The 25,969-nt window shown below is 36.3% G+C and overlaps 1 protein-coding gene across 2 annotated transcripts in view; it reads right to left on the reverse strand.

The window, feature by feature from the left end:
- The window catches only part of PCCA (propionyl-CoA carboxylase subunit alpha), a 355,122-nt gene that overhangs the window by 315,155 nt on the left and 13,998 nt on the right, over positions 1 to 25,969 (reverse strand). For both annotated transcript variants that reach the window (XM_067713375.1, XM_067713376.1), the window contains exons 3-4: positions 24,983 to 25,030; positions 24,802 to 24,870 (exon numbers count right to left, since the gene is read on the reverse strand). In XM_067713375.1, coding sequence (XP_067569476.1) covers positions 24,802 to 24,870; positions 24,983 to 25,030 — 117 coding nt within the window. The remainder of the gene's footprint in view (positions 1 to 24,801; positions 24,871 to 24,982; positions 25,031 to 25,969) is intronic.

The following is a 25,969-nucleotide window of genomic DNA, read 5'->3' on the forward strand; positions in this document are numbered from 1 at the left end:
CAGGGTAACGGGCCCCTGCAGGGATCCCCTCCTCTTAGCCAGGACCTGGACCTCGGAGGGTGAAAGTTGTGCCTTGGGACCTTGCCCATTTCTTGTCAGAACAGAGAGTAACATTTGTTTGGTGGAGATTTACAGGAACGTCGTTACCTGACCATGGCCTGACCTCAAGAAAAAAGGATCCGACACCAAGAAGTCTGCAACAACTAACCACACCCGTCCCTCACCTTTCCTATAAAAGGGCTTTGCTGAAAACTTTCGGGGAGTTTGGGGTTTTTAAGGCACGAGCCACCCATCTCCTTGCACGACCCTGCAACATACATTTCTCTGTTCCAAACTCCGATGTTTTGGTATTGTTTGGCCTCACTGTGCCTCGGGCACACAGACTTACGTTTTCAGTAACAGTACTAGGGTATAGACGCTAGCTTGTAGAAAGGCTCATTTCATCTCACAGAGATTTTAGGATGAATTAGGTCTTTACTTTTGGAAAAGATATGTGACAGGATGCTGTAAACACAGGTGAAAAGGTACCCAACCTGGCAGAAGCAATGGGCAAGGAAAAAAAATTAATGATTTAATAAGGCTGCAAGTTACTTGGCTTTTATTTCAAAATATAACTTTTCTCCAAATCCAAATGTCTGGCTGGCTTAGGAAAGAACACTTGGTGCAGCTGTCGGCATGCCCCTCTTATATGAAAGAGTAAATAAATGTATTCAAATTAAAAGGAACATCTGGAGAACACAAGGTAGAAAAACCTTGTGGCAGCTGGCTCTCTGGACAGAAAGAACTACGGGAAAAGCTGTCCCACCAAAAGAAAAACTGTATATAATTAAAAGACCAGGAAAATGAGTTTCTGAGTATTACTGCCAAAACTCAAAGTAATAAAACATTTTCCCCACAACATTAGCTCCTAATTCCATTTATACAGTACTGGTCCCCGCTTTCCAATCTCTTTTCTAATTCAGCTATTCTATGTTCCACCCACCATATCCCTTTACCATTAAGTAAACCCTGAACACTTCCCTGACTCATTCCAACATTAATCACAGGTGCTCTGCTACAGCAGGGTATAAAGAGATGATAAATTACAGTCCCCTCCCCTCTAGGAGTTCAGTCTTGTGAAAAAGACAGACTTCTATACCAATTGCAATGAAAATAAACAAGAGTACGTATAAACTGTTAATGCAGAAAGTAACCCATGAAGAATCAGTTATAAAAGTATAAAACTGGATTTCTAATCAATGGAAAAAAGTGAGAAGGGAACTACCAACAGAGAAATCATAGAATGTAAAAGGCCCCAGCCTATTTAGAAATCAGTGAAATGGCCTGAAACCAAGGTGGATAAGGAGGCGCTAACAGGAGAAGATGGCGGAAGAGAATGATCAACTATAAGGAAAACCAGCTTGAAGGGAATCTTGAATGACACAGTAGAGTTTGGGCTTTAACCAGGAAGTCAGTAGTTCTCAATGTTTACCTCCCATGAAAAGAAGATAATGGATCATGTGAGGAATGCTACATTCCATCATAAACAGCAGCTTAACATACATTGCTGCAGTTGGGCCACTCCAAGCAACTAGCTGCAAACATCTCTCTTCTCTCCCAAGACTCACACGATGCTTAACAAGGAGTGCTGTTGAAAATGAAAACCTTTCTTTTCCTCTGATGTTACATAACCAAACTTTTCCCATAATATAGGATATACAACATAATATATAGGATTCAAAAACCCATTCGGATATATCAAAATCCTTCTCACACTTTAATTTTTAAAAAACACCACTGGTCATTCTAATTTCAGGTAAAATGGAGTAAGCATATTCCATTCTGTTTGTCCCACTGAATGCAGCTATGAAATCTGAACAGAATACATTAATCAACTATTTGTGAACTCGGAAAAGTACGTAGCGGCACGCAGATGGAGGAAGAACAGAGTCCAAGTTACCATGAACCAGTGGTGAGTTTGGCATTTTCATCTCCTCCATGATCCCTCTGCCTGATCAACAAACTGATACCCACTAGGCAATGGGGTGCTGACAGGGAAGCCCTGTATTTCTGACTCCAGAAGCAGAAAAGGGAGCTCCTAAGACTTAGAACACTACAGAAATCTCCCAGGGTTTTTTTGGTTTTTTTAGCTCCATTCTTTTGTGTCCCAGCTCCCAAGTAATTCCATGGCTGCAGTAGCGATGGTAAAAATGGGGGCCTAGGGCTTTCCTGGTGGCGCAGTCGTTGAGAGTCCACCTGCCGATGCAAGGGACGTGGGTTCGTGCCCCGGTCCGGGAGGATCCCGCGTGCCATGGAGCAGCTGGGCCCGTGAGCCATGGCCACTGGACCTGCGCAACCGGAGTCTGTGCTCCGCAACGGGAGAGGCCGCAGCGGTGAGAGGCCCACGTACCGCCAAAAAAAAAAAAAAAAAAATGGGGGCCTACAGGAGCCAAAACAGTCATAGAAGAAACAATCTTCTCTAATCAATGAAACTGTGGTCCCAAGAGGATGGGTAAATTTCCCCTGCTTGCTTTCTTTGTCACGTAAGAACACATATGCATTTGGTCTCTGCCACCAGTTCCTGACACAAGCTCCTAAAACGCTTGTCATTTCCTGATGATAGGGGTGCTAGGAGCATCTTTTGTTCTAATATTTGGTCTTTGACCCCAGTTCCTGACAAGAGCTTCTAAGACCCCTGGAATCTCCGGAGTGCTAAGAGTGTCTTTTTGTATGCTAATGAGATGACTGGTGGCTGGAAGCCCCTAGATAGCGGCAGGATGGGGGCTGGTCACCAGAACAACCAAGACTCCATTAGAGGGTTGGAACTTTCAGTTCTATCCCCTGAACTCAGGGGAGAGGGGAGGGGATAGAGGTTGAGTTAATCACTGATGATCAAAGACTTAACCAATCATGCCTACATAATGGAGACTCCATGAAAGCTCTACCCAACAGGGTTTGGAGAGCTCTGGGTTGCTGAGCACTTTCACATGCCAGAAAGGTGGCACACCCCAACTCCATGGGACAGAAGTTCCTGTGCTCAGGACCCTTCCAGACCTTGCCCTATATACCTCTTCAATTAGCTGTTCATTTGTACCTTTTATAATATCATTTATAGTAAACCTGTAAATATTAAGTGTTTGCCTGAGTTCTGTGGGTCATTATAAACTGAGGAGGGGGTTATAGAAACCCGATTTATAACTGGTTGGTGAAAAGTACAGATGACAATCTAGCACTTGAGACCAACATCTGAAATGAGGGCAGTCTGTGGATCTGACCCTTTAACTCATGGAATCTGAGCTAACCGCAGGTAGTTAGTGTAAGAATTGAATTAAATTGTAGGACATCCAGCTGGTGTCCAAAGAGTTGGAAAACTGGTTGTTAGTATGAGAAAAATTCCTACACATTTGGTGTCAGCAGCATTGTGAGTAAACAAACAGTTTTCTTTAGGTCCCTCCGTATTCTCCATACCTGGCCATGGACACAGTGTGTGCAGCAGTGCAAGGTTCCCAGCCTTTTAGACAAGAGGAAAGAAACGGGAAAGCCAAAGGAATAAGAAGAGATAATAGGAGAAGCTAGCATGGAAAAGTGACTCAATAAAGTTGTTTATGAACTCCTGGGCTCATTCTTAGGTTGGGCATGTATAGATATGATCCTAGTAAGCAGACCGAAGAATTTAAAAACTGAACAAAGAGACCACATATCTCAGACTGACCAGTGGGTTATATACATGTGAGACAGTATGAATAGCATTACAAAACCCCACAGCACACAGAAAAAGGATAAGAACATGCACTCTGAAGCCAACCATGTCAACTGCTGCTAAAACAAAACTATCAACATTCTCCAAAGGATTTCAGCAACATTCACAGTCTCGTAATATTCAAAATATAATCCAAAATTACTTTGCACACCAAGAACCAGGTAAATCTTAACTCTTATAGGAAAAAATCAACAGACACCAAGGCCAAGATGACAAAACAGTCACAATTATCTGACAAAGAGTTTAAGGAAGCTATTATAAAAATATCCCAGCAAGCAACTGTGAACACTTAGAAGAAATGAAACACTATAAAGTATCAGAAAACAGAATTTCTAAAAAGAAATCCATGAAAAAATTTAGAACTGAAATATATAACCAATTTTTTTTAAAAAAACTTAATGGATGGGCTCAATAGCAGAGTAAAGAATCAACAGACTTGAAGGTAAATTAAAAGAAATTATCCAATCTGAGTCAGAGAGAACAGAGATTGGAAAAAATTAACAAAGCTTCAAGGAACTATGGAACAACCACAAAAGGTCTAATATACATGTTACCAGAGAAAAAGAAGAAAAAACTACCATGGTGCTGAGAAAATATCTTTAAGAAATAATGGCTGAAAATTCCCTAACTTTGTTAAAGACATAAACCTATAGATTCAGGAACCTCAAAGAATCCCAAACAGGATAACAACAGAAATTGATGACCAAACAAATATAATCAAACCACTGAAAACTAAAGACAACGAAAAAATTCTGAAAGCAAAGAAAAACAACACATTAACTATAGGGGAACTCAGAAGCTAGAGAGACCAGAAAAAAGTATTCAATATTCTTAAACTGCTAGAAAGAAAGAAGTGTCAACCTAAAATTCTATATGCAAAACAATATCAGAATGAAGGTGAAATAAAGACATTCTCAGACGAAGGAAAGCTAAGAGAATTAACTGCCAGCAAATCAGCTCTACAAGAAGTGCTAAAGGAAGTTCTTCAAACAGAAAGGAAATGACATTAGAAACTTGGAACAGCAGGAGTGAAGGATTAGCAACAGAAATGGTAAATATCTGGGTGAATATAATAAACAATTTTCCCCCTCTTAGTTCTTTAAAATATGTTTTATTATTGAAAGTAAAAATCTTAACAATGTCTGACGCAGTTTTCAATGTATGTAGATAAAATAAGTAAGAAAACCATAACATTAAAGGGAAAGAATAAAGACACCTATATGGTAGAAAGATTTCTACATTCCAATTGAGGTGGGAAAATATGGATTCTAAATAGATTATGAAAACCCTGGTGGTGCAGTGGTTAAGAATCCATCTGCCAAGGGCTTCCCTGGTGGCGCAGTGGTTAAGAATCCGCCTACCAATGCAGGGGACCCGGGTTCGATCCCTGGCCCGGGAAGATCCCACATGCCATGGAGCAACTAAGCCCGTGTGCCACAACTACTGAGCCTGCGCTCTAGAGCCTGCGAGCCACAACTACTGAAGCCCACATGCCTAGAGCCCGTGCTCTGCAACAAGAAGCCACCGCAATGAGAAGCCCACGCACCACAACAAAGAGCAGCCCCCACTTGCCATAACTAGAGAAATCCCATGCACAGCAATGAAGACCCAAAGCAGCCAAATAAATAAATAGGAAAAAAAGAATGTATATTGTAATCCACAGAGTAACCATTAAAAAAAAAACTAAACAAGATATAGTCAGAAACACAACAGATGAACTAAAAAGGAATGCTAAAAAAGGTTCAAATAACCCAAAAAGATGACACAAAATGGGTAAAAGGAACAAAAACTAGATGGAAAAACAGGAAATAATAAAATGGCAGCCTGAGACCCAAACATATCAATAATTAATCATAAGGGTCTAAATACACAAATTAAAAGATACAGTCAGGGGCTTCCCTAGTAGTGCAGTGGTTGAGAGTCCGCCTGACGATGCAGGGGACACGGGTTCGTGCCCTGGTCCGGGAGGATCCCACATGCCATGTAGCGGCTGGGCCCGTGAGCCATGGCCGCTGAGCCTGTGCGTCTGGAGCCTGTGCTCCGCAACAGGAGAGGCCACAACAGTGAGAGGCCCGCGTACCGCAAAAAAAAAAAAAAAGATACAGTCAAATGGTTTCTTTAATATGACCAAACTATATGCTGCCTGCAAGAAATTCACTTTAAATATAACGATATAGGTAGTTTAAAAGCAAGATAGTGGGGAAAAAATAACATGCACCATTCAACGAAAGAAGGCTGGAATGCTGGTATTAGTATCAGACAAAGCAGATTTCAGAGCAAAGAAAGTTACAAGCGATAAAGAAGACTATTACATGACAACGAGGGTGAATCTGACAAAAAGATATAATAATTCTTAATATGTAGGTACCTAAAAACAGTGCTGGAGAAACAAACACCCAATTGTTGTTGGAGATTCCAACACGCTTCTCTCAATAACTAGTAGTAGAAAATTAGCAAGAATAGAGAGAAACTGGACAATACTATCAATCATCTGTATCCAACTGACATTTATACACTACTGCATCCAACAACAGAAGATGAAACAATCTTTTCAAGTACACATGAAACAGTCACCAAGATAAACCATACCTACATCATGAAACAAACCTTAACGCACTGAAAAGAAACAAAACAAACAAATGTGTTCTCTGGCTATAAAGGAATTAAACTGGAAATCAGTAACTAATAACAGAAAAATCTCCAAACACTTGGAAATTAAACAATTGTAAATAACTCATGAATAAAACAGGAAAACTAGAAAATATTTTGAACAAAAGTGAAAATATATCAAAAATTATTAGATGTACCTAAAGCAGTGCTTACAGAGGAAATTACAGCATTAAATGTTATATACTAAAATATATCTCAAATCAGTCATCTAAGCTCCCACCTTAACAAATCAGAAAAAGAGGGAAAAAAAGCTGAAGAAAATAATAAAGAACAGGTATCAATGAAATTGAAAGGAGAAACACAATAGGAAAAAATCAAACATAAAGCTAGTTCTTCAAAAGTATCAGTAAAATTGATAAACCTCAAGCAAGACTAACAAAAAGAAAAGAGAAGGTAAAAGTCATTATCAATATCAGAAATGAAAGACGGATTATCACTACAAACTACACAGACATCAAAAGGATAATAAAGAAATCCCAAGAACAACTCCATGCATATAAACTGGACAACTCAGGTGAAATAAACCAATTCCTTGAAAACAACACACTAAGAAAACACACTCAACATGAAATAGATACCTGAATAATCCTGTAACTATTGAAGAAATCGAATTCATAGTTTAAAATCTTCTGAATAAGAAATCTCCAGGCTCAGCTGATTTCACTGGAAAATTCTACCAAATATTTAAAGAAATGAAACCAATTCTATACACGCTCATCCAGAAAAAAAAATGAGAAGGAACATTTCCCAGTTCATTTTATAAAGCCAGCATTATCCTGATACCAAAGAGAATACACAAACAGAAAACTGCAGACCAAGATCCCTCATACCAGTGATGAAAAAACTAGTAATAAAATATTAAGAAATCTAATCTAAAGGTAAGACTTGAGGATCACTGGCTGTCAAGTTGGAAATAATTGTTTGGTACAATCAGAAAAAGATTTCCCTAAGGATAGTTCGAGGGTGATTTTAATGGGTTTAAAGTAATCTGAAGTAGCTGGTTCTGATTATCAGTTTTTTATTCTTTTTCTAAGAATAATACACCACAATCAAGCAGGGTTTATGCCCAAAACACAAGATTGGTTCAATATTTAAAAACCAGCCACTCAATGTAAAGTATCATATTACAATCAAAATAAAAAATACACATAATCATGTCAATTGATTCAGAAAAAGCATTCATGATGGAAAAAAAAAAAAAAACTCTTGGAAAACCAGAAGTAGACAGGATCTTCCTCACCCTGATAAAGAGCATCTACAAAAATCTACAACTAACACCAAACTTAATACTGACCGACTGAATGCTTTTCCACTAGATTGGAAAATATGCACTATCACCACTCTTATACCAAATCATAATGTAGAGTTGCCAGCCAGTGCAATCGGAAAAGAAAAAGAAATGAAGCATACAGATCATAAAAGAAGAAATAAAACTGTTACTGTTCACACACAGCATAATCGTCTTCATAAAAAATCCAAAGGGATCTACCAAAAACCTCCTAGAACTAGTGAGTTTAGCAAAATCACAAGATACAAGATCAACATGTAAACATTAATCACACATCTACTATTAGCAATGTACACTGGAAACCTAAATTAAAAAAAAAAACATTTTAAGAACCTCACAAAAAAATGAAACACTTAGGTATACAATCTAACAAAATATGTACAAGATCTGCAGGCTGAAAATTACAAATGCTGATGAAAGAAATCAGAGGAGACCTAAATAAGAGACCTCCCATGTTCATGGATAGAAAGCCTCATCATAGTAAAGAAGTCAATTCTCCCCAAACTGATACAATTACAATCAAAATTCCAGAAGGATTTTTAGTAAATATAGACAAAATTCTAAAATTTATTTGGGAAAGCATAGAAACTAGACTAGCTAAAACAATTCTGGATAAAAAAGAGTAAAGCTGGAGGAATCCAATTTTAACACTGATGATAAAACTATAGTAATCAAGACAATGTAGTATTACCAAATGGACAGACAGATACAGATCAGGGGACTAGAAAATAGAGTCCAGAAATAGAATCATACAAGTCACTATTTGATTTTCCACACAGGTACAAAAGCAATACAATAGGGAAATGATAGTCCTTTAGTCCTTTCAACAAATGGTTGGAACAACTCAACATCTATATGCAAACAAAACAACATGAACATAGATGCAAAAATCCTCAACAACATACTAGAAAATTGAATCCAACAATGTATTAAAAAAAATTATACATCACAACCAAGTGGGATTTATCCTAGACATGCAAGACTGGTTGAACATTCGAAAATCAATTAATGTAAACCATCATATCAACAAGCTAAAAAAAGAAAAATCACATGATCATATCAATAAAAGCAGGAAAAGCATTTGACAAAATCCAACACCTGTTCATAATAAAGAACTCTCAGTAAACTAGAAATAAAGGGGACTTTCTCACGTTGATAGACTATCTACGAAAAACCTATAGCTAACATCATATTTACTGATGAGAAACTCTAAACATTCCCATTAAGATCAGGAACAAGGCAAGGATGTTCCCTTACCACTGCTTTTCAGCATCATACTGGAAGTCTCAGCCAATGCAATAAGACAAGGAAATAAGTATACAGATTGGGAAGGAACATATAAAACTATCTTTGTTCACAGATGACATGATCATCTAATAGCAAGAATGCAGGATACAAGATTAATATAGAAAAGTGAATTTGTTTTCCTATATACCAACAATGAACAAGTGCAATTTGAAATTTGAAGCACAATACCATTTACATTAGCACCCAAAAAATGAAATACTTAGGGATAGGTCTAATAAAATATGTACAAGATCTATATGAGGAATATTACAACACTCTGATGAAATCAAAGAAAAACTAAATAAATGGAGAGAGATTCTATCTCCATGGATAGACTCAATATTGTCAAGATGTCAGTTCTTCCCAATTTGATCTATAAATTCAGTGCAGTCAAAACCCCACCAAGTTATTTTGTGAATATCAACAAACCTATTCTAAAGTTTATATGAGAGGCTAAAGACCACAACAGCCAACACAATACTGAAGAACAAAGTTGGAATATTAACACTCAACATCAAAACTTACTGTAGGGCTTCCCTGGTGGCGCAGTGGTTGAGGGTCCGCCTGCCGATGCAGGGGACACGGGTTCGTGCCCTGGTCCGGGAAGATCCCACATGCCGCGGAGCGGCTGGGCCCGTGAGCCATGGCTGCTGAGCCTGCGCATCCAGAGCCTGTGCTCCACAATGGGAGAGGCCACAACAGTGAGAGGACCGCGTACCGCAAAAATGAAAAAAAATTTAAAAATTAAAAAAAAATAACTTACTGTAAAGCTACAGTAAGCAAGACAGTGTGATAATCAGCAAAAGAACAAATAGATCAATGGAATAGAATTGAGGACCCATAAATATACCCCCATAAACAGAGACAACTGATCTTTGACAAAAGAGAAAAAGCAATACAATGGAGCAAAGATAGCCTTTTCAACAAATGGTGCTGGCATAACTGAACATCCACATGCAAAAAAAAATTATAATCTAGACACAGACCTTACACCCTTTACAAATATTAGCTCAAAATGGTCCACAGACCTAAACGTGAAACATAAAACTATAAAACTCCTAGAAGATAAGAAAGGAGAAATCCTAGATGACCTTGGGTATGGCAATAACTTTTTGGATAAACAACACCAAAGGCACAGTCCATGAAAGAAAGAATAAGCTAGACTTTATTAAAATTTAAAACTTCTCTGCAAAGACAATGTCAAGAGAATTAGAAGACAAGCCACAGAATGAAAGAAAATATATGCAAAAGACACATCTGTTAAAGGACTATTATCCAAAATATACAAAGAACTGTTAAACTCACCAATAGGAAAACAAACAACTCAATTAAAAAATGAGCCCAAGACCTTAACAGACACCTCACCAAAGAAGATACACAGATGGCAAATAAGCACTTGGAAAGATGCTCCACATCCCATATCAGGAAAACACTAATTAAAACAGGATACACCACACACCTATTAGAATGACCAAAATCCAGAACACTGACAACATCGAATGCTGATGAGGATGTGGAACAACAGGAACTCTCATTCACTGCCGCTGGGAATGCAAAATGGTACAGCTACTTCAGAAGACAGTTTGGTGATTTGTTACAAAATTAAACATGATCTTACCATATGATCTGGCAATCACACTCCCATGTCCACACAGAAACCTACACACAGATGTTTATAACAGCTTTATTCATAATTGCCAAAAGCAAACAAGATGTCCTTCGGTAGGTGAATGAATGAATAAATTGTAGTAATCTAAACAACAGAATTATTATTCAGCACTAAAAAGAAATGAGCTATCAAGCTATGAAAAGACATAGAGAAACCTTAACTTCATACTACTAAGTGAAAGAAGCCAATCTGAAAAAGCTACATACTGTACGATTCCAATTATATGACATTCTGGAAAAGGCAAAACTCTGGAGACAGTAAAAAGGCCGGTGGTTGTCAGGGTTTGGGGGGATGGCAAGGGATGAACAGGCAGAGCACAGAGGATTTTTAGAGCAGTGAAAATACTCTGTATCATACTGTAATGATGGATACATGTCATTATACATTTGCCTAAACCTACAGAATGTACAACACCAACAGTGAACCCTAATGTAAACTACGGACTTTGGGTAATTATGATATGTCAATGTAAGCTCATTCACTTGCAATATATGCACCACTCTGATGGTAGATGTTGATAATGGAGAGGCCATGCATGTGTGGAGACAGGGGGTGTATTGGAAATCTCTACACTTTCCTCTCAATTTTGCTATGAACCTAAAACTGCTCTTTAAAAAAAAGTATTTAGAAAAAAGTATATGTGAAAGCATTTCTTATCAAGAGGAAAAATTACATGAAACCCTTCACAAATAGATTTGTGTAGTTTTGAAACTGTTCTCCCCTACAAAGACCATCCCTGTTGAGTTTCATCAGTGTAGCCTAGGGATCTGTAATACTTAATTGAAATAGCTCGCTGAAGTTACTTTGCTATAATTATAAATTCCCTTTTACTAAAATATCCAGCAACCATTTAGGGAATACATTATAGATCGGGAAACTAAACTAATATATGATTAATTCACAGGAAGACTTGGAAGGCACTAAACAGTTGTTTACAAAATAAGACATTTAAAAATACTATCTGTATCAGTTTTACCTGTGCTGTCTCCCACATAGAAAGACATGGTTCCTGCCCTTTGTCCCACGCCTACAAGCTTCCACTGACAGACCACACCTCACTCCCAGTATCTAGACAGTGCTTTGCAATAAACATATTGAATGGATGCATGACTGAAGGTGGCAATAATAGAATTTATCTGAATTGGAGCCTCTCTTCCTTAGGATAGGCTTTGACTCAAATAAACTGATATATCAGATATAAATCTACTACTGCCATTCAGACAACCTTATATCCTCCTGAAGATGCCTCCTGGACTCCTCCCTTTGCTACTCCAAATTGGCAGTTGCATTGTGACAACCGAGAAAAGAGGAGCAGCAAGTACCAAAAGAAGCTGTCCCAAGTAGGGTCAATGCACTGGCTGTTGCTAGAGATAGCTAGCAAATGAATACCTACACAAGCTGAGGAGTGCTGATACACAGATTAGGAACCAATCTATTGGATTGGCTCAGGACCTTTGCACACACTGCACCATTTGTCTAGCTGACTGCCTAGCTAATAGCTGACTCTCATCTCTCAGGTCTCATCTTACATTTTACCTCCTTCAAAGAACTTCCCTGACCACCATTATTCTCTCTCAGCAACTAGTCTGTTTCCTTCATAACACTTACCACAATTTGTAATTATCTGTTTGCATGTTTTCTTATTTTATATCTGTCTCTACCACTAGACTCTAAGTGCCATGAGAGCAAAAATCATGTTTCTCCTGGTCACTATTCTAATTTCAACGACTAGCATAGTATCTGGCCCACAACAGGCAGTAATAAACAGTGGCCTTCAAGGTAATAAACCTGACTTTCTTTGGGGGAGGAAAGGGACTTTTTCATATACTTAGCATGGGAAGCAATATGCTACAATGGAAAGAGTACAATTTGGGAACCACACATAATTAGAACCTCAGCTCCATTGCTTACCTAGCTAAATGATCTCTGACAACCTATTTTATATCTTGAAGCCCCAATTTTCTCGAAACGATGACAGTAATACTTCCCTTACATAATCACTGATTCTCTAGTATACTGTAGATATGCAATAAGTGACAGCTATTAGTACTTCTTAAAATGATCATCTTTCCATCCACTAAGAGGTCTTAAATGAGTGACACTAACAGAAACGAGTCAAGTCAAAGTCTTATAAACACGGCAATATCAAAAATACTATATTTATAAAGGTAAGCTGTATTTTCAAACCTTTTTTTTTAACGTATGCTTTTTCAGTAAGACTACAGAACTTCTAAACCTGCTTCAGTAGATGTTTAGAGAAAACTAAATCCATGATTAGGTATTTTTTCATACCATCGGGTACTAACTACATGGAAACAAATGTTCTTTTTCAAACCATGCTGTTTAAGGTCACCAGGAACTTTCAAAAACACAAAAACAAAAGGTAAACTCACAATATTTCACTGTGCTTTGTTTTTAAACTTTTAGTATCAGTAAAAGGATAAAGGTCTTACTAACAAAAATTAAGGACTTAGGGACACCCTTTTCATTTTACAAATGGAAATTTTCACAAGTCACTTTCTACAGATTAAAAATTGGAGTGTTTTTATTAAACAGGAAGTATACAAACATATATACGAATAAAATAACTCATACATAAATATACTGATATAAATCCTTTTTTTTTCCCCTGCCCAAATGTAATTTTTGCCTTGCTGCTAAATAGTCACAGTCCTTCCTTACTGGAATGATTCGTTTATCTTTAACTCCACAGAGCTTAAACTATCAGTCTTTTAAGAAGCTTTGACAGGTTTTGACGATTTAACCTGCTGAGCTCACAGCACCCAAGGGAGAGTCTTCGTTGCAAGTTTTATTTCTAATACAGCTGACCACTAATACCGACTCCACAGATAATGGATTTCAATAACCACCACCCACAGGTTAACACTTCAAGTAGTACGCATAATATTGCTTTAATTAAGTTAATACATGAAGGTCACAGTTTGGTAGAAAGTTTTATTACATTTGGCAGTGCTTACAATAATAATAAAAAAGAAAAAGGAACTGTATGTGTTCATCTATACAGTAACTCTATAAATTTGCCTATAGATATAATCCAGTTTGCTCATAGATTTATACTGCATTTCAATTTATTTTCTAAAAGGAATTCAGTTTATTAGTTCCATTTCCCAAAATAAGTACATTCCTAGCATTTCTAACCAGTAGTTTCTCTAACCATGCTGGGCACAGAATGGGTCTACCTGGCACAAAGAGGCCACCCACTAGAGCAAAAAAGATTCCTACCACTACCATGCCCACCCCCTGATTTTGGAGCATTGTGATGGTAGAAAAGATTAATGCTTTGATTTGTCTTGTGTCTAATGATTAGCTTCATGTGTTAAATATTAATGTCTTCCGGACAGAATGAAATTATTTTTTCATTTTGAAAAATAAAGATATATAAAATTTGTTTTTGAACCTAAACACTTTATGCAGTAGAAAACAAGCCAAAGAGTCTTTTTACAACAAATATTATGAAAAGGCAAAGCAAACAAATGTTTAAATGAATCTGAAATTAAAGGTTCACTCTAAAGTGTTAAAATGAGATACTGTATTTTAATACACAAATCGCATAGTCAGCAAGGTTGATACATTTTTCTATTTTTATATGTAGTATTAGGTAATTTGAGGTTATTTTAGAGAAAAGCAAAAAAATGGTGGCTGAATTTATACACATTGAATTCAGCAATAATTGTATTTTTTAAATACACAACCTGACAGGCACTATGGTAGACAATAATGAATCAGCATGGGAGCCATTTAATATACTTCTTGATTAACTCATTGCCTGTCCACTTTGCACACAGACATGCTTACATGTCATAATCGTCATAATTCCCATCATCCCCACTGCTAACACTCAAGCTCCTTGATTAGTGCACAACTCCCAGACGAGCCATTGCTAATGCTAAATAATTCTCTTCAGCCTCCTGCTACTATTCTGCAGGATCTCCAATTAAATATAATGTCCCTGATGAGCCATATTAATGTGAACAAATTCCTACCAGGAATCCTATCTTATTCCATTTTCCCCAAAAATGTAGAGAAAGTAATTTAGCCAAGCTGAAGATAATCAAAACATTTTAAACTGATATAGTATTATAATGCCTCGGCAAAACATGTTTATCCAAAGTCAATAAAAGAAAAAGGGTGGAAAAAGTAATGTCTAAACATGTTAAATGCTTTCTTCTCCTGATTAATTTGTTCTTCACTGAAAAGTCTAGTGTTTTAAATAAGCATAGGTAGATACATTGCATTCTTAATCCAAAAAGGTTACCGAAAGCTAAGTTTTATGAGAAAAGTGAGCAGTAGCAAGTTTTAAAGCAAATATGCCATTTAAAAACCCTTCAATTATCTAATTACCAGAACTCCAAGGTCCATAATCACATTAATGAAACCAATTCCTTCCTTCCCATTAAATGCAGTATTACAGTCACTATCAGAGGCTTTGCCATGGAATTTTATGTTGCTGATAAGAAAACTTCATCTTGAACAATGACAACTGTAAGTATTTTTTGCAAGAATGAATTAAGAATCTTATAGATTTTCTATTGCAATCTAAAAGACTGGGAAGGCTTCTGATCTAATTAAGACTAACTGGGAAACATGGACTATGATGGCCACCACCTTACAATATTCTGTACTAGCAAAAGAAATTTAAGAAAATGTTAGTTATGCTCGCTTCGGCAGCACATATACTAAAAATAAGAAAATGTTAGTTAAATATACCATCTCAACTACACACACATATAACTAAAGGTCACCTGATTTTTCAGTTACCACCCCCAAAAAGTTTTACAAACTTCACTCTGGTCATTTATTCCTATTTGAGGATTAATAATTACATTAGCTGAAAATAAGTCCATTAACAGATTTTGTGAAATAATTTTTTAAAAATTAAGAACTTTAACTCCTTTTCAAATTAAAACAAAGGTTGAAAAATATCCTGAAAAGTAAATCATGTAAATGAGAAAAGGTAAATGGTTTTGACACTTAAATTTCTTTCAACTCTATATACACCTAGGATAAAAGTGAAGATATTCTAACAAAAATATAAACAGATAAGTTTATTAAAATATATATATATATGAAAAGATATAAAATAAAGACATTCTAACAACCCCATAAAATTTTTATAAGGTTTTCCCTAAGGTCTTTTATACCTTCGCCTACATTAATGTATTCCATCTCCATTTACCTGATCATTACCCTCCAGTTTGTTCAGCTGGAACCAACATACACTAATTACACAGACGTCACGAAGTCCTATTTGTCCTCAGTACCTCCCCAGACAGCAGGGAAATCATATCAAGGGTAGGCATGCTAAGTGATGATTCCCCCCACCTTACTGTCAATCATCCCAGAGTGCTCAGAGGAAACCCCACTCAACCTCATTACTGAATCCTAAGGGTAAGACTACAATACTCACCAGGAATCATACTTCAAACAGCAGGCTGCCTGGCCAAGATGTGAGTCACAATGACTACTTCCCTGATTTTAGGTTTTGGTGTTAATGCAATATATACCAAGTATTTCTCATTTCAATACAATGTTACTATACACAGACAAAGCAACAAAATATTGATAAGTTCAATTTAGGAGTCCAGGTAGGAAATATAGTCAAAGGTTGAAGTACAGAATCATTTAATCTCATTTAAAAAGAAAAAAATCAAAACCCTAACTTCAGAGGTTTAAAACAAATATAACAATATTTTGCTACTTCTTATGGAAAGGTTTACTAGTCCTTTTACTTGAAAACACACATACATACATAAAGTAAGTGATCATAAAAGTAAATAAAGTTATCTAACAAGCATTTTGAGAAGTACAAACACAACAATCTCTAAATTCTCATAATTATTTGTTCCCACTATTCACCAAACTAATGAAGACCTACCTACCCATTTAAAAAGTCCCAGTCACCAAAACCATCAAACATTTCTCATTCCTTATCATTTCTTAACTTCTCTGGGACTACCTAAAATCACAGTACATTAGTGGCATAAAACCCTACAATCCACCTGTCCTGCCTTCTAAGTCAATATAGTATTAATAAGGTCCTCTTAAATAAAATCTCCCACATCAGCCCTCTACCTAAAATCTAATCAATTTATTTCATAAATGTGTCTCATCTTGCTCCAAAATTTTATGTAGTGGTCCTAATAATTTTCACTTTATAAGGTATTACAATTTTTTTTTTTTTGGCCCTGTGTGGCACGCACGATCTTAGTTCCGTGACCAGGGATCGAACCCATGCTCCGTGCAGTAAAAGCGTGGAGTCTTAACCACTGGGTCACCAGGGAAGTCCCCAATATTTTTTTAACATCTGTTAGTACAGTTCCCTCTTCAATTTTCCTCAAAATTGTCTAGGCCATTCTTGCATATTTACTCCTTTGTCAATCCCCACCACCACCACTGTTACATTATTACATTTATTAGGATTTACTACAAAAACATAGATCTAGAAATAACTAGCATTTACAATATTGTTTCCTTATATAAAAATAAGAAGTTCTCATATAAGTCGTACGAATTCATTTTAAATTCATATCATAAAGTGTTTTATCTTTGCCACTACTTCCAGGAGGTTAAATTTTTTTAAGTTGTATTTTCTACCTTGTTGATACTTAGGAAAGCTACAGATTTCTTTGTATTTATTTTTTAACTACCACAGAGACTCTTCTTACTGTTTCTAAAGAGTTGTTCAGTTGCCGGTATAACTAGAAACTCGATACAATTTTATTATTTCTGCCTTTCCTGTCCACCATTTTATAACTCTTGCCTAACTGCATTGCCGAGCACTTCTAGGATGCTATTAAATACTAGTGGTGACAGTAAATGTATGGGTCTTCATCCTGACTTCCATGAGAATGCTTCCTATGAGGTATGACCTCTTCATTCTGGGAGGGCAGTATTTATTTAATCCTGTTTTACTAAGGATTTTACAAGAAGACAGTGAATTTCTTTTACATGACATCTAGGCTTCCATCAAGATGATCATATAGTTTTCCTCCACTAACTTATTAGTATATTTAATTAAATTAATAGTGTCTAACATTAAACCATACTGAAATGTCATGAATACACTCTGCATGACTGCAGCACATTACTTAAATAAATTTTACTCTATTTTCTATTACTTAGGATTCTTCTATCAATATACAATTACAGTCATTGTAATTTTATTTTTTGCTTACTATCTTTGCCCAGATTTTGATTTCTGAATTACTATGCTGGTTTCATAAAAAGAAATGGAAATCTATTTTTCTTTCTCTAAGTCTAGAGCAATTTAAATAGTGTCAAAATTTCTTAAAAAAATTTCTTGCTTCCTGAAAATTTCAAAGAATCCTTGCAAGAATCTCTAGGCCTGGACACTCAAGAGTCCTTTAGTCAATTATTTCCTACCTTATTCAGGTGCTTTCATGCACAGAGTTGCAGGCCTATACACAATTATTTGTCACCAGTTTTGTAAACTAAGCAAAACAAAATAACTACCTAACATTTTTTAAAGGCTTTTAAAACCAGGTTAAACCCCACTTTCAATAATGAATAGAACAACCAGAAGATCAGCCAGGAAACAGATGACTTAAATATCTCTATGAACCAACCAGTCCTAAAAGACATCTATAGAACACTCCACCCAGCAGCAGCAGAATACACATTCTTAAGTTCACATGGAACATTCTCCAGGACAGATCATATGCTAGTCCATAAAACAAACATCAAAAAATTTTAAAGGATAGAAACAGTAGAAAACACATTCTCTGACCAAAAAAGAAGGAAATTAGAAATCAGTAATAGAAATAAACTTGGGAAACTCATAAATATGTGGAATTAAACAACAAACTCCTAAATAACAAGTGGGTCAAAGAAATCAAAAGGGCAACTAGAAATTACTTTCGGAAATGAAAATGAAGATACAATATGTCAAAACATGGGATGCAGCTAAAACAATAGAGAAAAATGAACGGTTAAACACCTATATTAAAAAGACCTCAAAACAACCTAGTTTTTCTACTTTAAGAAACTATTTTTTAAAAGAGCAAACTAAACCCAAAGCGAGCAGAATGAAGGAAACAAAAACTAGTGTAAATAGAAATGACATAGAGAATTTAAAAAGAGAGAAATCAATGATACCAAAAGTCAGTTCTTTGAAAAGATCAATGAAACTGAAAACCGTTAGCTAAAATGACAAAGAAAACATGAAAAAACTCAAATAACTAAAACCAGGAATGAAAGAGACATTACTGCCAGCCTTATAGAAATAAAAATGATTAAAAAATACTATAAACAATCACATAATAAACAATAGCTTAAGATGAAATGGACAAATTCCTAGAAAGACAAACTATAGACACTAACTCAGGAAGAAATAGAAAATCTCAATAAATCTACAAGAGACTGAATTAGTAATCAAACAACTACCCACAGAGAAAAGCTCAGACCCAGATGGCTTCACTGGTGAATTCCACCAAACATTTCAGGAATAATTAATACCAATTCTTCACAAACTCTTCCAAAACAACAGAAGATGAGAGAACACTTCCCATCTTATACTATGAGGCCAGTATCACTCTGATACCAAAAACAAAAACATCAAATGAAAAGAAATCTATAGACCAATATCTCTTATAAACATGGATGAAAAATTCTCTACAAAACACCAGCAAACTGAATCCAGCAATATACACAAAGGACTATACATCATGACCAAGTGTGATTTATCCCAGGAATGCAAGGCTAGTTTAACATCCAAAAATTAATTAATGTAATATACCATATCAATGGAATAAAGGATAAAAACCACATTATCATCTCAGTAGACACAGCAAAAGCATTTGTAAAAATCCAACACCCAGTCATGACAAAAACTCTCAACAAACTAGGAATAGCAGGGCACTTCCTCAACCTAATAATGGGAATTTATGAAAATCTCAGAGCCTAAATCAAACTTAGGTGTGGAATACTGAATGTTTTCCCCCGAAGATGAGGAACAAAACAGGATGTCTGCTCTCACCACTCCTTTTCAGTATCATTCTGGAAATTAAAGCAAGGGAAATCAGGCAAGACTATGAAATAAAAAGCATCCAGTTAGAAAAGAAAGAAGTAAACCTATCTCTCTTTACACATGACATGATCTTCTAGAGAGAATCCCAAGGAATCTATTATATTTTTAAAAACTATTAGAACTAATAAACAAGTTCAGCAAGGTTGCAGGACACAAAATCACTATTAAAAAATCAACTGGGGCTTCCCTGGTGGCGCAGTGGCTGAGGGTCCGCCTGCCGATGTAGGGGACGCGGGTTCGCGCCCCGGTCTGGGAGGATCCCGCATGCCGCGGAGCGGCTGGGCCCATGGGCCATGGCTGCTGAACCTGCGCATCCAGAGCCTGTGCTCCGCCATGGGAGAGGCCACAGTAGTGAGAGGCCCATGTACCGCAAAAAAAAAATCAATTGTATTCCTGTACATCTGCAATCAACAATAAAAACTGAAATTAAAAAATTGCAATTCTAGGGAATTCCCTGGCAGTCCAGTGGTTAGGACGCCACTCTTCCACTGCAGGGGGCATGGGTTCAATCCCTGGTTAGGGAATGAAGATCCTGCAAGCTGCATGGTGAGGCCAAAAAAAAAAAAATGAGGATGAAATTGCAATTCTAACAGCCTCAGAAATAATATTAAAATACTTAGGAATAAATACAGCAAAGTAAGTGCAAAACTTATACTCTGAAAACTACAAAATATTGTTGAAAGAAATTAAAGCAACGTAGATAAGTGGAACAACATCAAATGGAATATCCATGCTCATGTATAGGAGGACTTAAAAATGTTGAGATAGGGCTTCCCTGGTGGCGCAGTGGTTGAGAGTCCACCTGCTGATGCGGAGGACACGGGTTCGTGCCCCAGTCTGGGAGGATCCCACATGCCGCGGAGCGGCTGGGCTCGTGAGCCATGGCCGCTGAGCCTGCGCGTCCGGATCCTGTGCTCTGCAACGGGAGAGGCCACAACAGTGAGAGGCCCGCGTACCGCCAAAAAAAAAAAAAAAAAAAAAAGTTGAGATAAAGATATTTCTCAAACTGATCTGCAGATAAAACACAATGCCTATCACAATCCCAGCAGGATACAGTTTTCCACTAGGACCATTTTCCCCTCATAAACCATTCTCCACAAATCTTTTCAAAGAATAATAAGGGCCTGAAGAATGATACATAAAAGACAATTCATGACTTGATAAGAGGCTTAACCCCTATTTTGCTCTCTCTGGCCCTGACCATTTCCCACTGGAGTACTTTACATTGCTTGTTGACTCTGGCCTCATCCTCTGGATGCAGTTGCACTAATCTCATCAATACGTATGAACTGTTTTCCTGGGTAAAGCCTGACTCTGAGACTGCTCTGGGTCAGTCTTCTCAAAGAAAGCAAGAAAACTTCCTCAACAGAGAATAGGATATCATCCTATTTTAAGACAATCCAACAATAAGCAAACTAGACTGATAACTGCAAACCCTCCCTAGAAGCACCTAAAAATCCCAGATTAAATATAACAAACTTCTTTAAATGAACAGTTTGGCTTACAAGAACCACAAGCAATCCCTAGGGATCAAAAATGAAGAAGAGAAAAAAAAAAAGAGAAAAAAAAAACGAAGCAGCAGCTAAAAGCCAGACAGTATCCACTAGAGTCGATACCACTAATCTTGGAGAGTATAAGTGGGGATCTGAATAACCTAGAGAACTGAGTTTTAACTCTCAGAGAAAGGAACCAATTGTGAGCTGAAGATGTGAAGGAAAACTCCTACATAAGGCCATGTTGCTCAAAGGTTACATCCTCAGGACTTCCCTGGTGCTCCAGTGGCTAAGACTCCACGCTCCAGTGCAGGGGGCCCGGGTTCGACCCCTGGTTGGGGAGCTAGATCCCACATGGCACAACAAAGACTACATCCTCAGTGAAGGGGGGTGGGGTTTCAATAATCTACTAAGTAGGGAGAAGACATACTTATTATCAGCTGTGCTTCAAAGTAAAGGAAAAAGTCTCCTCAGGAAATTAGAAACCATGGGCCTATTTAACAGAGGGAGGGGGGGAGGGGGGGAGGGAGGGAGGGAGGGAGGGAGTGTGTGTGTGTGTGTGTGTGTGTGTGTGTGTGTGTGTTGTGTGTGTGTGTGTGTGTGTGTGTAGTTTCATCTGGTTTTGCCCCATCCTCATAATTCAGCAACCTTCGCGCCAAGAAATTAATATAAAAATTAGTCAGTGATACCCCAGACAACCCAAACCATGTGGAGTTCAACGATAAAGATACCAAATGAGGTCACAAGACAAAATCTACACATGTGAGGAAACAATCCATTGTGAGGAAGAGTCAGAAATATAAATAGATAAGATCTTGAAGTAAAATAACATAAGATCTTGAAGTAAAATAACAAAATGATAGAACTTTTAAAATAAGTATGCTATAAAAAAAAAAGTATGCTATAAATAAGACAGGAAAGGACTCAAATACTTAAGAAAAAAGACAAAACAAAAATCAGGCAGGGAATTTCCTGGCAGTCCAGGGGTTAGTACTCCGCACTTTCACTGCCAAGGGCACGGGCTCAATCCCTGGTCCGGGAACTAAGATCCCGCAAGCCACATGGCGCAGCCAAAAATAAAATTAACTGTGCTTTAAAAAAAAAACCAGGCAGATTCAAAAAGGAGCAGTTAGACCCAACAGATTCCTCAAAAGACAGCAAAGATGACAAAAGCAACCAAAGTAATCACAGTGTCAGGCAATTTTCACTGGTGAATGCAAAAATGTTAGTAACATGAGAGGTTGTTGTGGGACAAAACCTGCACGTGGATTCAACGATTCACCCCCCCAAAATTAATTTTAAAAGAGGGGGAATGCACCATTTTAATGGAAGGGACCCATGGAAGAAAACTGCATAATGGTCTTTAAAAGCCAACTTTTTCCCATTCAACATTCACTGTTTGCAAGTTACTTGGCTTTCCTTCTTTGTGTGACTTACCACTTAATAGTTGTAATAACTGTTAGTCTTCTTCCCCTGATTAACTGCTTAAAAATTAGTTGTTTTTAACATAAAATTAATAGTTTTCACAATCAACTGTTGCAGTATTTTCCTACTATAATAGTATTTACATTTCAATTGATGAAATTAACACATGAAGCATGTAAGATTTTTTTACTCCAAGTAACAGTGAAAATGCTCACCTCTTGAAAATCAATATTGAAACATTTATAATACATCTGAATAGCATGCCTTGTTCATAATACCGATATTATACAGTTCATTAGATATGATGGTAACCTTTGTGATCACATGTTAAAGAAGCAAAATATGCTGTTAGACGAATTCACCTTTTTATCTTTCTTGAGGCTGAAGCAGAAACCAAATAGCAAATCTGGCCCTATTTCTAAGGCTTAAATCAAACTTTGAACATTCTAACCATCATTATTATCCTGCTTTTACTTATAGTATCCTTCTAGAAACCGACTTACAGGAGGTCATATGAAGAGGAAGTTTTGACCGAGCATGCACTGCTTGCTTCCCACCGTGGGGCCTGGCAAATCTTATTTTAAACTATATATCATAATCTCTGGTTAAAAAAAAAAAAAAAGTGGCTAAAAATATTTAAAATATAAAAACTACCACCTCTGCTTCAGGAAGGATAAATGACAAAGACTTAAAACTCAAACCAACTCTTTTGAAACCAGTTTTGCCAAAGTCTGGAAAGTGACTGTCCACAAAGCTAGAAATGTAACAGTGAGAAAAGTTAGTCATGCTCTTTGGAGCAACAGCTTACAGAAGTAGATTATTCTGTAATACCACATTGAAATATAAACAAATAGGAAAAAGCTGAAATATAAATAATCTTGGCTATATGCCGACAGTCACCTCTATGAGAACACAGCATAGAGAATTAACTATATACTGTGATATGAAAAAAAAATTACAAGTGAAAGTTTGTTGTTAGGCTTGAAATAAAAACAGTGATTGTCCACAATTCAAACATTTTTCTCTCAATTTACCCATGAATGAAAACACAGCCTGAGCTAATACACTGAAAAATAAACACAAGATGAGAAGAGTGAATTTTAAATCTACTACTGGCTTGACAGTAACACAAACTTTTTTCTGAAGTAGCTTTACTATTGGTAAATGCCTTAGTTTACCAATCAAGAATGACATTAAAGCAACAGTTTTCTCATTATTTCATGAATATTTTGTGAGGAATATAAACTACTGAAACTATCACAGTTAAAACAGATTATTAGTAAAGAAACCAGAAACCAATATTCAAAAAAAATCAAACAGTATATACGCAAAACAAGTTCTTTTAACTGCTTAATTACTTTTAAAGTAAAGGATAAATATTTTAAATGTACCAGCCAAATAAACTAGATAATATACTTAACCTTTATTCTGGGGAAATTAGAGTAGCTTGCAATCATTTCCATTTTGCTTTTTAAAAAAGGAAGAGAGTCACAATAAGACAACAGGAACAACATACTTCTAGATAAAATTTTAAAATCACAAAGACTGAAAATTCTTTGCATTAAATTACTATACGATAAAAGCTGACATTACCAATAGGTCCTGTTATCAGAAGTTGTGTGAAAGAATGAAAAACAGTAACTTATATCAAAGTACAACTACTTACATTTCATGTCATACAGTTCCAATAATTCATACACTTTTCCCATGGGATTTTTTTCTACTCATTCATAGTTTATTACTGCTAAAAATGCCTGTTTTGATAAAAATCCCCAATAAAATTATATATCAGTCACTGCTTTACGCTATACCTTCTTTTGTTCATGTCCAATTAGCATTAGCCTATCTTTGATTTATCAAACTTTCAGCTGCACATGGTAAAGCATTTAGGAAGGTTAAACAATTACAGCATCCCGAGTGACAGTGGAGTTATCCTGTGCGGATTTTTATTCTATTCTAGGCTTTTAAAGCCTTGAAAATAAGAGTTAAGACACATACTGGAGACATTATGATGCTCCCATTTTGCTTAATACAAGAGTAATAAAACAGGTATTTTTTTTAATTGTGTACCTTTTCAGGCCAACAAAAAAAACCTACATCTTTCACTTTTTTTCTATTTGATCCAAAATAAGGTCCCGATTCAAACAAAGCAAATATACTTACAGAACTAGCATCGACATCACTGTGGATGGCAACCGTCTTAATGCCCATCTTCTTGCAAGTTTTAATAACCTATATTAAAGTACATTAATGTTATCTATTAATAGTAATTCATATTTAAAGGGATTTAATAATAATAAAATTCACAGAGTAAAATGGAAAATAAGATTAAAATTCCACTCACCCTACATGCAATTTCTCCTCTATTAGCAACAAGAATTTTATCAAAAGTCTAAAAAGAGAAAAAACACGTAAGAAATTGTTACTCTTGCTTTGGGACCAGAAAACACCAAGCTTTTCCACAATTACCATTGGGCATGATCCTAATAAACATTACTTCCTACAGTAGTATTAAATACTATACATATGCTCATTTACAACCAGGCTGCTACTAAACTCACCTGGTAGTATCTGGCGTTACAATTATCCTCTTAAAGCATCAATTGACTAGGTTAGATAATTCATAAGGGGACTAAATTCTCTTGCCAAAAGATAATCTTCAAATGATATTTCAGAATACTAAGAAACTTTAGAAGAAATTGCTTGAGAATTTACTTGATTATTTTCTAAATTCAGGGAAATTCTAAGTGTTATGTTTATCAAAGGGAAGTCTGATATAATTTATATTCTATCTCTTTGGGATTGGGCCACAGCATTAAATGATACTTTTGATAAATGAGAACAGATACTATTTATGCTTATTTCCAAAGATTCCCAGACAAAGCAGGTTATGCTATTTGAATACAATGTTAAGTTTGAATAACCACCAAATTTTTAAACAGCTGAGGCCATATAATAGAAAAAGAAGTTCCATTCTGTGTGGGGCTAGAGACCTAATTTCTAAGCCCAGCTTTGCCATTAATGATCTATTTGACTCTAAGTAAATCAATCTCTGTAAATTGAAATCTCTTGACTTCCACATATATAAATTGATAACATTCTAATGGGAAACTATTTAACAAGGTTCTCTCCCTACTCTAAAAGTGTACAGGCTAATCCTTTTAAAGAAATGCACACAAACAATTATAAGTAATTTGGATGCAATACATTTTAGTACACAACGACTGCTAGGTTAGTGAATTGTTACACGTTAAATGGAACTATTTTTTAAGTTTTAGTTATATTTCTAAAAGAAAAGTTATATATAATCTTAATAGTACTCATATATTGG

Source organism: Pseudorca crassidens, chromosome 18 (assembly GCF_039906515.1).
Source record: "Pseudorca crassidens isolate mPseCra1 chromosome 18, mPseCra1.hap1, whole genome shotgun sequence".
Taxonomy (NCBI): Eukaryota; Metazoa; Chordata; class Mammalia; order Artiodactyla; family Delphinidae; genus Pseudorca; species Pseudorca crassidens.